Source organism: Coturnix japonica, chromosome 12 (assembly GCF_001577835.2).
Source record: "Coturnix japonica isolate 7356 chromosome 12, Coturnix japonica 2.1, whole genome shotgun sequence".
Taxonomy (NCBI): domain Eukaryota; kingdom Metazoa; phylum Chordata; class Aves; order Galliformes; family Phasianidae; genus Coturnix; species Coturnix japonica.
Window position 1 is genome coordinate 6,581,559 of NC_029527.1, and position 13,605 is coordinate 6,595,163.

The 13,605-nt window shown below is 46.0% G+C and overlaps 1 protein-coding gene across 1 annotated transcript in view; it reads left to right on the forward strand.

The window, feature by feature from the left end:
- Positions 1 to 13,605, forward strand: part of LOC107319866 (filamin-B) — a 63,387-nt gene that overhangs the window by 40,626 nt on the left and 9,156 nt on the right. Inside the window, exons 26-41 of the mRNA XM_015875137.2 lie at positions 366 to 533; positions 733 to 786; positions 1,597 to 1,720; positions 1,931 to 2,087; positions 3,295 to 3,484; positions 5,150 to 5,397; positions 6,316 to 6,390; positions 7,120 to 7,222; positions 8,075 to 8,215; positions 9,722 to 9,850; positions 10,359 to 10,532; positions 10,686 to 10,844; positions 11,192 to 11,395; positions 11,959 to 12,111; positions 12,428 to 12,550; positions 13,086 to 13,352. Of these exons, the coding sequence (XP_015730623.2) occupies positions 366 to 533; positions 733 to 786; positions 1,597 to 1,720; positions 1,931 to 2,087; positions 3,295 to 3,484; positions 5,150 to 5,397; positions 6,316 to 6,390; positions 7,120 to 7,222; positions 8,075 to 8,215; positions 9,722 to 9,850; positions 10,359 to 10,532; positions 10,686 to 10,844; positions 11,192 to 11,395; positions 11,959 to 12,111; positions 12,428 to 12,550; positions 13,086 to 13,352 (2,469 nt within the window). The remainder of the gene's footprint in view (positions 1 to 365; positions 534 to 732; positions 787 to 1,596; positions 1,721 to 1,930; positions 2,088 to 3,294; positions 3,485 to 5,149; positions 5,398 to 6,315; positions 6,391 to 7,119; positions 7,223 to 8,074; positions 8,216 to 9,721; positions 9,851 to 10,358; positions 10,533 to 10,685; positions 10,845 to 11,191; positions 11,396 to 11,958; positions 12,112 to 12,427; positions 12,551 to 13,085; positions 13,353 to 13,605) is intronic.

Consider the following 13,605-nt stretch of genomic DNA (forward strand, 5'->3'; position numbering starts at 1 on the left):
TGTGTGCTTACACACTGTCATACAGCATACATCTAGGTGTCCTTTCCCTGATGTTCAGAGGGAGCTGATTCTGTCCTGTTCGGCCTCTTTTATTTATCAACATATTGGAATTGATAAAATGTGAAGGAAACGACTGCCTGTGTTTTGATCAGTTTCTTGCATCTTGGAAACTTTTTTCTTCGTTGATTTAGTGCATAGTGTAGGCTGGGCTCATCTGTAACTTGTCTTATTTGGGTACTGGGGAAGTGCCTGTGCTGTGGAAGAAGCTCAGTCCCAAAGCCAGAGCCAACCATTTGCATTCATGTGGGCATTTTCCAGAAACTATTCAATCTGTGTTATTCAACACCAGCTTTGTTAACTTCCAGGCAGTCCTTTCAAGGTTCCTGTAAAGGATGTTGTGGATCCCAGCAAGGTGAAGATTGCAGGACCAGGCCTGGGAACAGCTGTTCGAGCCAAAATCCCACAGTCCTTTACTGTGGATGCCAGCAAGGCAGGAGTGGCACCCCTGGAGGTGGTGGTGGCAGGACCCAGAGGTGAGAACCAAAGCACTCCATCTGGCTGTGCCTGTCTGTATTGGGGCGGGCAGTACGGTCGTGGCCCTGCTTGTAGGGGTGGTGATGCCACTTGATGACATTTCCTCAGCCCCTTGCTAGTAGGCAAGAGCCAGTTCACTGCCCGAGGGTCAGGTCACCCTGTGTGAGTGCCCTCCAGGTAACAGTTCTTTGATTTTAGTGGATGAGACGGATTCCCGGGGATGGCGCTCTCCAAAGGGTGACACTGCGACAGGTTTGAACTCTCACTAACTAATGGCAGCTTTGGCGCTCAGAAATCTAACTGGCAACAGCAAGAATCATCTGGGGGAGGGGGTGGGAGCAAACTGTGCTGCTTTTAAGGCTTCCCTTGACAACTATATATTTCTTTTGCACTTGCTGTGCTGCTAGTCCTTCCTGTGTTTTCAAGCCAACTTGTAATTGCAGGCTGCTTTGTGTGATCTGTGCTGATATGTCACATAATCCGCAGTAGATTTGGCTTAATGCAAATTGAAATAATTGATCCTGCTTTCATGGAACTTTGGCAGCTTGCAGGGTTCTCCTGTCTAGGCAGCGAGCCTACCTTTCTTAATACCTGATTGTGAAAGACTCAAATTGGTGAATGCTATGCACTAACTGGCTTTAAGGCTCAACTCTGTGCAGTGGATCTCAGTGTGTAATCTTGTAAATGACAGTTCAGGCAGTTATAACCATTACCTACTCATTTTCTTTCTGGGAGGACCTTTAATGTATTTTGAGCAATTGCCCTTGACTCGGCCTTGATAGAAAAGCAGATTTTTCTCCAGTTTTTTCATGCTAGCCTTTGTTCGTGATAAGAACCCAGAGAGCAGTGAATGACAGATCTATCTTAAACCGATGGCTCTTGAGTACAAAATAAGGGAAACTGATTCACACCCCTTGCCTTCATTTATAAAAAACAAAAAGGAAATCAAGCTTTTTGCAGACTGTAAATCAGCAGAACATCCTGGAGCTTCATGCAGCAAATGGCTGATGAGGAGCTGAATTTTGCTATCACAGCTGAGAAAGTTTTCTGTTGCTTTTTTAGGAATTGTGGAGCCTGTTAACGTAGTAGACAACGGAGATGGCACCCACACAGTGGTGTACACCCCTACACAGGAGGGACCATACATGATCTCTGTCAAATATGCAGATGAAGAGATTCCTCGCAGGTAAGGTGCTAAGGGTAAATGTAGTCAGGAACTTCTCAGATTATCTAATTGTGTCCCAGGGATAGGCTGGGCATACACTAAAGGCTCAGGTAAGGTTGGTAGCAGTGCCAGTGCCTGTGCCTGTCGTGTTGTCCACCTGTTCAGTGTGTACTGCAGTAATGATCAACCTTGATTTTAGGGGTAGGAAGCAATAATGGGTTTCTCTTTCAGTCCCTTCAAGGTGAAGGTGCTTCCTACATATGATGCCAGTAAAGTGACAGCGAGTGGACCAGGTCTCAGTTCCTATGGCATACCAGCCAGCTTTCCTGTGGAGTTTGCTGTGGATGCTAAAGATGCTGGGCAGGGACTTCTCACTGTACAGATAACTGTGAGTAACTGCAAAGCCATGCAGGCCACCTCTGCATTAGTCATCCTCTGTACTATATTTGGCTCACAATTAACCTTACACTCTGTGAATTACCCAAATGAGATAAGTGCAGCTTATTACAAGGTTGCAGAAATGATGGAATTTGAGATGGAGACAGCTTTCTATCAGCGTCGTTCAGCAAGGCCACATTTTGTAACATCCACACTGAGCTCTGTGTGATGAGAAATTACAAAAACCAAGTTTCCCTCAAGGTTACTCAAAGTCATAAGCCACTTAAAGAGATACTACAGGAATGTTTTTGTCTGACTTAGTTACTGCTTTCCCTGCAGTTTCTGATGCTTGGTCTCTGTGGCCTCTGCAGAAAGGTCTCTGTTTAGTGGGCCGTAAAACACGTTTCTCAGCTCTGGCATGCCTGGGTCGTGGCATGGCGACTGTACTTGCTGTTCTGCATTCTTGCTCTCATGCTATCCCATCTGCTCAGAGTGCTGCCAAGTGATTGGCTTCATTCTGGAATGTAAGTGTGCCCTTGAAGGATGTGTGTTACTTATCAGAGCTCCCAGCATGGTTACAGCTTTGAAGATCGAGTTCTACAAGCCCTGTGTGGTGGGAATACATTTGTTTGCTAGTTTCTGGCTCTGAATGTCAAATGTTTCTTTGGAAGGAGCAAGCTCTTTCACACTGTGCCTGAAATCTCAAATCCTTTGCAGCTTATACTGTACTCTTAGCAATTGAAGTCCTTTATTACAGCAAGGTGACAATGTGTAGCTCTCTGTGTGCAACCCTGGAAGGCTTTCCAAAATGCTTTGTGTTTTGCAGCTGATAAGTTGCTCTGAGAGCTGGGGGTTGCTTCTTCAGAAGCATTTTGCAGAGAGATGATTGTGGTTTTAGATAAGAGAGCTTGATTCTAAAGCAGAGATCCTTATATTCAGTGTAGAAATGGTAGTTGAAGGGACTGTGTGGGCCTGATCTTATGTTCAGGCCTGGCAAGGTCTTAGGTGCTGGGTGCCTCACTGAGGAGTGTTGCTTGGTATCATGTAAAGGGCTGTTGTTGATAGCCCTGATTGTTGTATAGTAGTCTGACATGTCCTTGCTTTCTGGTCTCCTCTTTGAGACCACCTAAGTATCATTGTGAATAAGTTTCCGGTCTTGCTGAAGAGAATCTTAACTGACTTTAGTGTGCCTAAATCTTCTGCTTTGCTTTCCTCAGGACCAAGAGGGCAAGCCCAAGAGAGTGGACATTCATGACAACAAGGATGGCACGTACACAGTCACCTACGTCCCTGACAAAACGGGCCGCTATACGATTGGTGTGAAGTACGGTGGGGATGACATCCCATCCTCTCCTTACCGAATCAGGGCGTCTCCAGCAGGAGATGCCAGCAAGTGTTTGGCCACAGGTATGTGCTGGGGTCTACTGCTGTTGTTTGTATGTGGTATAAAACTGCAGTCAGAGGGTTGTGCAGTTGGTGTGATAGGGCTGTGTGTGCTCCCTGTGTGAGGGAATTCTGAAAAAGTGCTAATTTGAAGGAAGAAAAAGCACAAGGGGTTTGTCATGGTAGAACACACGAGAGTTTTGTGTAATCTGATTGCTCTTACAAGAGGGGTTCTCATAAAGATAAAGAACCCTCCACCCCATGGGTGAACAGGAATCTCTTGTAGTCACCAGCAAAATCTTTCAGACTGCCTGGGGTGTTGTTAGAACGAGCCAGATGCAACTGAAGTTTGATGCTTGTTTTGGCCTAGGTAAACTCTGTTGAGAATTGCAGTGAGGTTGATTTAAAAATAACACATCTGCACACGTTCCCTGCATTCAGGCTCCTTGCACTGCTAGCGCTGCAAGAAGCTTTTCATTCTGAGCAAGATCAGAATTCACGCTATGGGTATAAGTAGTTGGCTGTGTGCTTCAAGACTAGTAAATCCCATTCAGGTTGGGTATTACTGGTAGTGTTTTCTGCTGCCTTTCTGTCTTATCAAGGTTGGTCAGGGTAAGGTGAACATTTGGAAGAGGGGTTAAAAGAGGGATCTTCAAGATTAAGAAGTTACTACAACTCAAAAATCAGTGCTTCGGCAGAGGGGAGGGATTCCAAGTTTGTTGCCATTGGAGCTCATTTATAGGTACTACAGTCCTTACTTGTTCTCAGGCCAGATAGTCACCGTGCAGCTTTGGGCCACCACAGCCCGCTGCCACCTCCCAGGCAGGGGCTGTGGGGAGGAGCAGGATGGGTAGGAACTACTAACAGTAACATCACCAAATGTTAGGTCCAGGATTTATAAGTAAATTGGGCAAGGCCAAATTGAACAGGGAAAATTAATCAGTGGTTGTAGACCTGTGAGAGTGTCTGGGCATTGTACCGACCTGAATTGTGCATGAGAGCGTACCCGGTGTCAGGCCAGCAGCTGGCTGCTCTCAGGCCTCTTTAAACCAGAAATATGTTCCTGGCACAATGCAAAAAACAGAGCGGCAGGTATCCCCTTAGCTTCAAAATTTGTATAAAAGAGGCCTTAATGGCTCAATTTGATGCTGTTCCAGGTAACCCAAGTTGCTGACTATTCATAATAACAGTAATGGCAATTCCTCTTAGATGCCAGTTTAAATTTCCCATTTCCAAGAGGTGCCTTTGACTCTCAGCTGCAAAGCTGAAATGTAATCACTGTAAGGAGGGGATGCTGAAATACTGCTCATGTATTAAAATGACAGGTTTGTTGCCATTTGAAAATGAGCCATTTACCTGGTAACAAGCGGCGGTCAAAAGCATGAGTATCAAATACACACTTCAAATACAAGTTAATGGCTCTCAACTGAACACAATGTTCCTCAGGCTGGATCTGCTCAGTTTGGGCATTGTTTCATGATTTTTATTTATTTTTTGGATGTGTAACAGAACAGAGGAAAATGGTTTGCTGGTAACTCAAGAGGAGATGTGGCCCTGGCTGCTACTGTGCCCACTGCGAGTGTCCCTGCCGTTCATCTGCTCCCCAGCACATCTGTGGGGTGCTTGGTGCTGGGCCACCTGCCCCAGGGCAGCCCTATGAATGATTTCTGCCCAAAACTTGCATTGCAGGTCCTGGAATTGCACCCACGGTGAGGACTGGTGAGGAGGTTGGTTTTGTGGTAGATGCCAAATCAGCAGGGAAGGGAAAAGTGACGTGCACCGTCCTGACGCCGGATGGGACAGAGGCTGAGGCAGATGTTGTTGAAAACGAGGACGGGACTTATGATATCTTCTACACTGCTGCCAAACCAGGAACCTACGTGATTTATGTCCGCTTTGGAGGGGTGGACATTCCCAACAGTCCTTTCACTGTGATGGTAAGCCAGCTCTGCTCACTAATACCTCCCACTCAGATTCCTGCTTCCACGTTTTATTCAGTGATAGGTTAACTCTGTGCGTGTGTAAATTTCTGTAGGCGTTTATTAGGCCAGCAGGAGCTAATGGCTCCTTGTTACTTGTTATTTTGAGCAGTCAGGTGAGCCGTCAGAGAGTGAAAGCTTGGCTGCTCTGATCAAAATATTTCATTTCCTGACCACGTAGTTCTTTTTCTAAACCATGTAAGGGTGCTTGTAATCAGCCTCTAAGACCAATTATTCCAGCTCTTGTCAGCTATGGTGCTCTGACTTGTCTGTCTTTCACTGTATAACATTGACCCCAAAGTAAGAAACGGTGTGCTGACAGATCCCAGGGAAGTGGGCTGTTAGCTCACGCTTAAAAATGATTTGCAAACGCTCGCTGAAGTGTTACAGTCAAATTCCCCTCTTGATTATATCCCTTCCCACATACAATCCTTCAGTATGCTTAGGTTTAAAAAGCAAACAAGACCCCTGTGTTGCTGGGTGCAAACTAGGTGCCTCTGAAGGCTCACAGAAGCCCTTTGAGCAAAAGCTTGGAAACAAAATGCAGAAGGGTAACAGGGGCCATGATTAGCATGGGCCAGGTTGTGCACAGAGAATCTCAGGCCTAAACCTCTCACCTCCCCCCCTATGCCAGTCCCATAAGGAATCATCTCTGAAACTCAGTTCCACCTAAGCATAGGTGCTGCCCTCCACCTTCCCTCTGAGTCTCCCAGAAGTGGCTTTGTCCCTTGGTTGCATGGGTGACTGTCTCCCCACATCTCCCCAGTGGGTGTGGGTGGTGGGAGGAAGGTGCCCAGCAGCAGACAGGACATGTTGTGTAAAACATGAGGAGTGCTGACATGGGAGCAATGCTAACCTGCCTTTACCACCAACCAGGCTGTAGATGCAGATGATGCTGCTGTGCGGTCGCAGGAGACAGTGGGTGCGTCCCCCCCTGGATTCCGCCCTTGGGTACACAATTTTTACATTTTTTTTGGTTGTTTTCCCCCATCTGTGTTCCATTTCAGATGACAGCCTGCTTCTTGGGACTGCTTGATTCTTTCTGGTCATTGTGTTCATTCTTTCTATTTGATCAATTGTTCTCGGAATCCAGACCTGTTTTTTCCATGCTGCTTGAAGGGAGTCTCCAAGTAAACTCTCAATAACATCCTAAACACGAAGAGGATCATTACACCTACAGCTTCTACTTCTGCAATGTCTCCTGTTGGCAAAAGCAACCTGACCGCATTGCTCTGTTTTCCCAGTCAAATAGCACCGTGTCTTGAGTCCAGAGTCGCACTGTGAAACTTGTTTCTGTTGTCAATTTTGTGTTGCAATCACTCTGCCACATTCAAATCACTTTCTCTTCCAGGCCTTAAGCAACTAAATCCTTTCCGATGGAGCCACTCTGGGTCTTGTGTGTGCTGCGTTGTCTCCCACGCTCTTTTGTTCCATGTTGACCGCTCACTTTTTTCCAGCATGCCTTCCATCCACACCATGTTTGATTTGCTCTGCTCTGCGATGTGGTGGTGTTATGGAGGAAAGCTTGGCGGGATGCTCTAGTTGGGCCCCAGCCAGTGGCTGCTGACCACCATAATCACCGCGCCTTGTCCTGCTTCTGCTCTCAGCAGAGTGGCTCACTGCTCAGCTCCCCTGTGCTGCCTTTGGTTGTGATGTGATCGAGCCTTGTGTTTCCTGCAGGTCACAGAAGAGGCTTATGTGCCAGTTGGTGACATGAATGGCATGGGATTCCGGCCCTTCGATATGGTTATCCCCTTTGCTGTAAGGAAAGGAGAAATAACAGGTATTAAAGGTTGTGGAGCTTCTTGGGGGGGCTTTGCCCTTTGTGGGCATGTTTGTCCATTTGCAGCCAGCAGTCTGTGTGGTCGAGACCATAGTGTGTGGAGGAGAATTGTGTTATGCCAGGAGCTCAGTTGCTTAATTTCACATCAAGTGGCATCCACTGGGGTTTGAGTGGGATACGCCCACGATGCTCTGAATTCTTGGTGCTGCTGCAGCCTTTGGGGCTGGGCTGGACAGTACTGCACTGCAGGACCTGCTGCTGATTTTTACCCTCCAGACTAACTACATACGTAATTGATTGGCTTTGTACCTTCCACCCCACTGTGTCCCTTCTCCAAAACAGTCAAGCCTTCTCAACAGTTGAACTAAAGAACCTTAGTGGTTTTTTTTTCCAGTCATAGTTCTTTCAATTCTGTGATTCTTCTGCACAGGCATCACTTGGCAGCACCCTGCCATGCTGAGCTGCAGGTGTGGGCTGGGTGTTCTTGCTCTAACTCAGCCACCCCTGCCCAAGCCATGCTCTGTCCCTGACTGCAGAGGCAGAGCATCTTGCAGTGAAGCACAGCAGTGCCTTTCCTGAGGCTCACCATGCAAATGTCAGTGGCTGCAGCCAACAGCCCTGCCTGTGGAGTTTGTAAGGTCACAGAACTGCCTGCCAGATGTCTACTGCTGTGCTGTATTCATGCAACTTTAGTAGAAAACATGTCTGTTTAGTGTTCCCATTAGTCTCCTGTTTGTGCCTGTGGGTAAGTAGTTTAACAATTGCTTGCTTAAAACAGCCAGACAATTCTTGGTGGGTGGGAGAGGGGAAGCAGGCGGTTTCTCCTGTGGTTTACACGGTGCTTTTTTGTAGGTGAAGTACACATGCCCTCTGGAAAGACTGATACACCAGACATTGTGGATAACAAGGATGGCACTGTGACAGTGAGATATGCTCCTACAGAAGTTGGGCTGCATGAGATGCACATAAAGTACATGGGAAATCACATCCCAGGTGAGTCTGACAAAACAGGCGGCTGACGGAGCTGAGCACAGCAACCTGCTGACACATTGCTTCCCTGCTGAGGTTTCTGTAGCCTCATTATAGCACTGCTGCAAGAGCTGCTTGGGATGTCTTAGTGCTCAGCAGCAGTTCATCTGCATGCAGTCCGATGGAAAAGCAAAGCAAAGGAATGAGTGCAGGCACACGTGAGCTTCCATTGTGGTTTCATAGTACCAGCCAGGCTTAAAATGGATTTTGGTTTTGGAAGCTAGCTTTTGTGGTGTTTTACTATGGAGAAGAAACATACAATTTTCAAAATACCATTTTTTGCGGGGTTGAAATTTACTGCCTTGTTGCTCAGCAAAACTAATAGTTACGGTACATGTATATCCTTAAAACTGCATTGGCGTAAAAGCTACAATCTGCGGAGGACCAAGTGGCTAAAACACTATAGTTAGTCTTTCCATCTCAGTGCAATAAAATAAAGCACACACGCACGCTATGCTGTAATCTTTCTTCTTGGCTGCTTCTATACAAAAAGAAACCACTGCCTTTCATTCTTTCTCTCTTCTTTTGTCCTTAGTTCCCCAGCTCCCCACTGGCGCTCAGTCCCCCTGGCAGCTCGGGCTGCCTCTCAGGCATGGGGGAAACATGGCGGCTCTGTGGCATGGTGTGCAGATATGGGGCAGAGTACTGCCAGCACTGCCTGTAATGGGCTGCTGGTTCTGCTGGGGCAGGGAAACTGGCTGAAGTGAGGAGCTCATATAACATGATGTATAGTGCTGCTTCAGTGCTGTGTTTGTGTATAGCACTTCTAAGATCAGACTGGCTGACGTAGTGGCTCCATGAGACCATTGTCCTGTGCCTGGCCAGAGGGATGCTGTGCCTCAGTGCTTTTTGAAGGCTAATATGAATCAAGCTTGCTTCTGTCTCAGCTGCAGAATGTAGCTTTGGACTTGGAAGCTGTCTGTGCCTTTTTTGAAACTATTACTGGCTGCTGGTGACTGTACTTCTTGTTCTCGCGCACCAACTTTACTAATCTCAGGCTGGCAAATGCATTTCTGGATACCCTTCAAATTTGCTAGTTCAGGTTCATTGAGTTAGGCAATGTGCAGTGCTTGTTCCTAATTCTGAGCTGCCCGAATTCATGATTAGTATCTGAACTGAAAGTCTGCTTCTCTGAGTCATGCTCTGATTTAATGTGCTAAATATAAACTGCTGATGAGTAAGACCCTTTACAACATCATTTAAGCTTATCTGTGGTAATTGGAGTAGCTCTTTGTCATGACTAAACTGTGGAGCAGTATCTTTTGAAGATGAAAGGAGTGGCATATTCATTTTAAAGTGCTCTAGAGTGGTGTAAAGGTTCTTCAAACACCGACTGGTGAGAGTAGCACAGAAGAATGTGGCAGTGAATAAGCATAAGATCCTGCTGGGTATGAGCAACTTGATGCCTATTTCATTCTTGTAGCCCAGGCCACTAATCCTCGAAGTGATTATTGTTTTCTTTTTCTTTAGAGAGCCCTCTGCAGTTCTATGTGAATTATCCAAACAGCGGCAGTGTGTCTGCTTATGGGCCTGGCCTCATTTATGGGGTTGCCAATAAACCAGCGACCTTTACCATTGTCACAGAGGATGCAGAGGAGGGTAAGTCTGTTCTTTAAACCCACCTTACTCTAAGCTTGGAACTTCTAAGAAGTGTGATGTGGGTTAGCATTAATTTGAAGCATCATTTGCATTTGTTCAAATATGAATCTCTGGTATGATGTAAACAATGACTTGTGCAAATATAATGCAAAAATGGCCTCCGTCAAGCTGTGTCATATGTGCAGTAAAAGCTGTTTTATTACTTCTTCATGAGATCAGTAGATTCAGATGTGGTATAGAGTGCAAATGATTCACTTGATTAAAAATAAACTGAAGGCAAATTCGATCTAGCAGATGCCAGCTGGGTCTGGAATCACTGTTAAGTTAATCTAACAGATTGAACAGAGTTGCGACCTTGCTGAGTTGGCCTGAGCTCTTTGCTGCTCTCCTTTAAAAAGAGAGATCGGAGCTGTATTTCCAGCACCGTATTCTGAACCTCCCTCTGTAAATGTCCTCAGTCTTAATGTGCATGAAGATTTACAGAAATGCTGTTCTCCTTGTTTCTTAGGTGGACTGGACTTGGCTATTGAAGGACCTTCCAAAGCAGAGATCAGCTGCATTGATAACAAAGATGGGACATGCACAGTCACCTACCTGCCTACCCTACCTGGGGACTACAGCATCGTGGTCAAGTACAACGACAAGCACATCGCAGGCAGCCCCTTCACAGCCAAGATTACAGGTATAAAGTTTAGACATATGGAAAGAACTTAAGAGTGTATGTTAACCTCTGGTAGCATGGAGGGACTGGTTTGTGTCAGAAAAGGGAAATCCTCCAACTTGTTCTGCATTTGACCTCCTAATTTTTCTTACTCATTTCTCTGTATTTCCACAGATGATAACAGAAGACGGTCCCAAGTTAAGCTTGGATCTGCTGCTGAGTTTTTGTTGGATATCAACGAGACTGATCTCAGTCTCCTGACAGCCAGCATTAAAGCCCCATCGGGTCGTGATGAGCCTTGTCTTCTGAAGAGGCTGCCCAACAACCACATTGGTAAGCCCTAACAGCCTTCATCTGAGAGCAACATAGCAGCCTCTCTTCCAGTTTTCTTTGCTACTTATGATGACTTAATGTTTTTGCACGCTTTCTTGAAGGAGTGTTGCCAAACCAAATGGTGCAGCTGGTGGAGCAGGCTGACCTTTTCTATTAGCATTCCAGGTTGTGACCAAACTGCCATTTGTCTACTTATGTGAATGATTTTGTGGCCCACTGGCGAACAACACTTTGATATGTGTAAAGTGTTCTTTCAGTGTTTCATTTCTTGGTGTGATCGAGGCTTTATAATCAAATGTAATGTACGTAAAAATCGAATAAGTTTGCCACATTTCTCTGCTGTGCAGGTATCTCATTCATTCCACGGGAAGTAGGAGAACATCTGGTTAGCATCAAGAAAAATGGGAACCACGTACCAAACAGCCCTGTGACAATCATGGTGGTCCAGTCTGAGATAGGAGATGCCAGACGAGCAAGAGTGTATGGACGTGGTTTGGTGGAAGGGCGAACCTTTGAAATGTGTGACTTCATTGTAGACACAAGAGATGCAGGTTAGTTTGATTGCAAAGGAGCTCTCTAAAGGACAATGCTGTCTTCCTCTACAAGGGATGGTCAGGTCACAGGCTGCAAAACATTCTGCTTGTAATGCATTGTTGTTGTTCTCAGTTATTAACTCTAGGCAACACTATTAATTTCTAAAGTGCTTTTCATTATCTTAGCTAATGTTTTACTTTACAGTCAACAAGGGCTATCACTAACAAAGGATTTCTTTCATTTGTTGGAGCTGGATCTAGAATCATTGTGTACAGCAAGAAGGAAATGAGGAAGATGCAATTTATTTTTGTGTTTATTTAATGTGGAGCCTTGACCAGTCTTTGAAGTTAACATTTCAACATTAGTGAAATAAAAGGGATATGGTCAGAACATCTCAGGAGCTGAATGTGTGCTTAAATAAATTCTGACTTATTCAGATGACAAAAATGCTTCTAAGACACCATGCAGTGCCCACATAGTCTTTTTGAAAGAAGCTGGCTACTGACTAGCTGCTCTTTTGGGTTTGAGTCTTACTTATAATATCACTGTGGAAACGTGAGGATACTTGTCTCTATTGCAGGTTACGGTGGCATCTCACTGGCTGTTGAAGGACCCAGCAAGGTAGATATCCAAACTGAAGACCTAGAAGATGGAACTTGCAAAGTATCTTATTTTCCAACTGTACCTGGCGTGTACATTGTGTCCACTAAGTTTGCAGATGAACATATTCCAGGTAAGTGGGAGCGTTTGGCACCTTCATTTCATACAGCAGAGGTCTTGCCTAGCTGTCCAGTGCTGGAGCTGCAAGGCGAGTTGGCTGATCCTGTGCAGACCATAGGTCCCAGAGGTTCGAGGAGGCTTTACCAGTGCCCTCCATGCAAGAATCCAGAATTATTTTGATTACTTGGTTATATTTCATCTGGACTTTTCTGTAAACTGGCTGTAAGACCCTCACTTTGATATGCTACAAGTTAGAGGAAACTTTAAATCTTCTCCTTGATGCAATATACAGTGAGCAGAGGAGGAATGACTTGCTGTGCTACTTGCAGGCAGCCCATTTACTGTGAAGATAAGTGGTGAGGGAAGAGTTAAGGAGAGCATCACGCGAACAAGACGGGCTCCATCTGTTGCAACAGTTGGAAGCATATGTGATCTGAACCTAAAAATCCCAGGTAAGCAGCATCCTTTTCCCCATAATCAAGCTTGCACTTGCATAGCGTAGGTGTACTTGAAGCAGTGGAAAGAACTTCACTGCTGAGTTATCCTCATGTTAAGACAGCTTAGGGGAGGAACATTGGTAATGTTGGTCTCTTTGAACTGCTAAAGATAAACATATCAATGATCACTGTATGGAGATAAAAATACCAGGGAGGCCATAATCTGTTCTGTGTACATCAAGCTGAAAAAATGGTCTGCACTGCTCAGCCTGTCTCTGGGGTTGGCTCTCAATTGTTTGTACTGCTGTCTGGCACAAGTGAGTCACACAGGGCAGTTCTAGCTGTGGCTGCACTTATCCAACCTTCTCATCTGCCTCCATAGCACCTGGTGAGTGTGACTGGTTGGGCTGGCTGCTCTACTGGGATGCAGCCCAGCACCTGCATGTCCCTTCTGTCATCTGCACTGTGTAATCTGCTGAGCTCAGTTGAAAGAAAAGTACCCAACCACTCTGTCATTCTTGTTCTTCATTTTGTGTTCTTTCCTTGTTAGAAATTGACTGCGGGGACATGACAGCCCAAGTAACTAGTCCCTCTGGAAGGAACTCCGATGCAGAAATAGTAGAAGTTGACAAAAACACCTACTGTGTCCGTTTTGTGCCACAAGAGATGGGGGTCCACACGGTGGATGTCAAATACAGAGGGCAGCACGTCCCGGGCAGCCCCTTCCAGTTCACTGTGGGACCCCTCGGAGAGGGGGGGGCTCATAAAGTCAGAGCTGGGGGGCCCGGATTGGAGCGTGGAGAGACGGGTGTCCCAGGTGAGTCCTGTGCCCTCAGCTTCCAATGCCCACCGTGCACAGATAAAATGGTTTCTGTTGGTCCGTATGGGAGCCTCTCTCGCCCCACTCACTGGGGGTAGTCAGCAGAGAAACACGTACAAGGGAATAGTATTGCTGTATCATGCAGGTGGGCAAACTCATGTTAAGGAAACTGCTCCCCAGGATCTTGGCACGATGTACCATTTCTCATACACGTAACTGTGGATGCTGCACGGTCTGTTAAAAAGAAGCT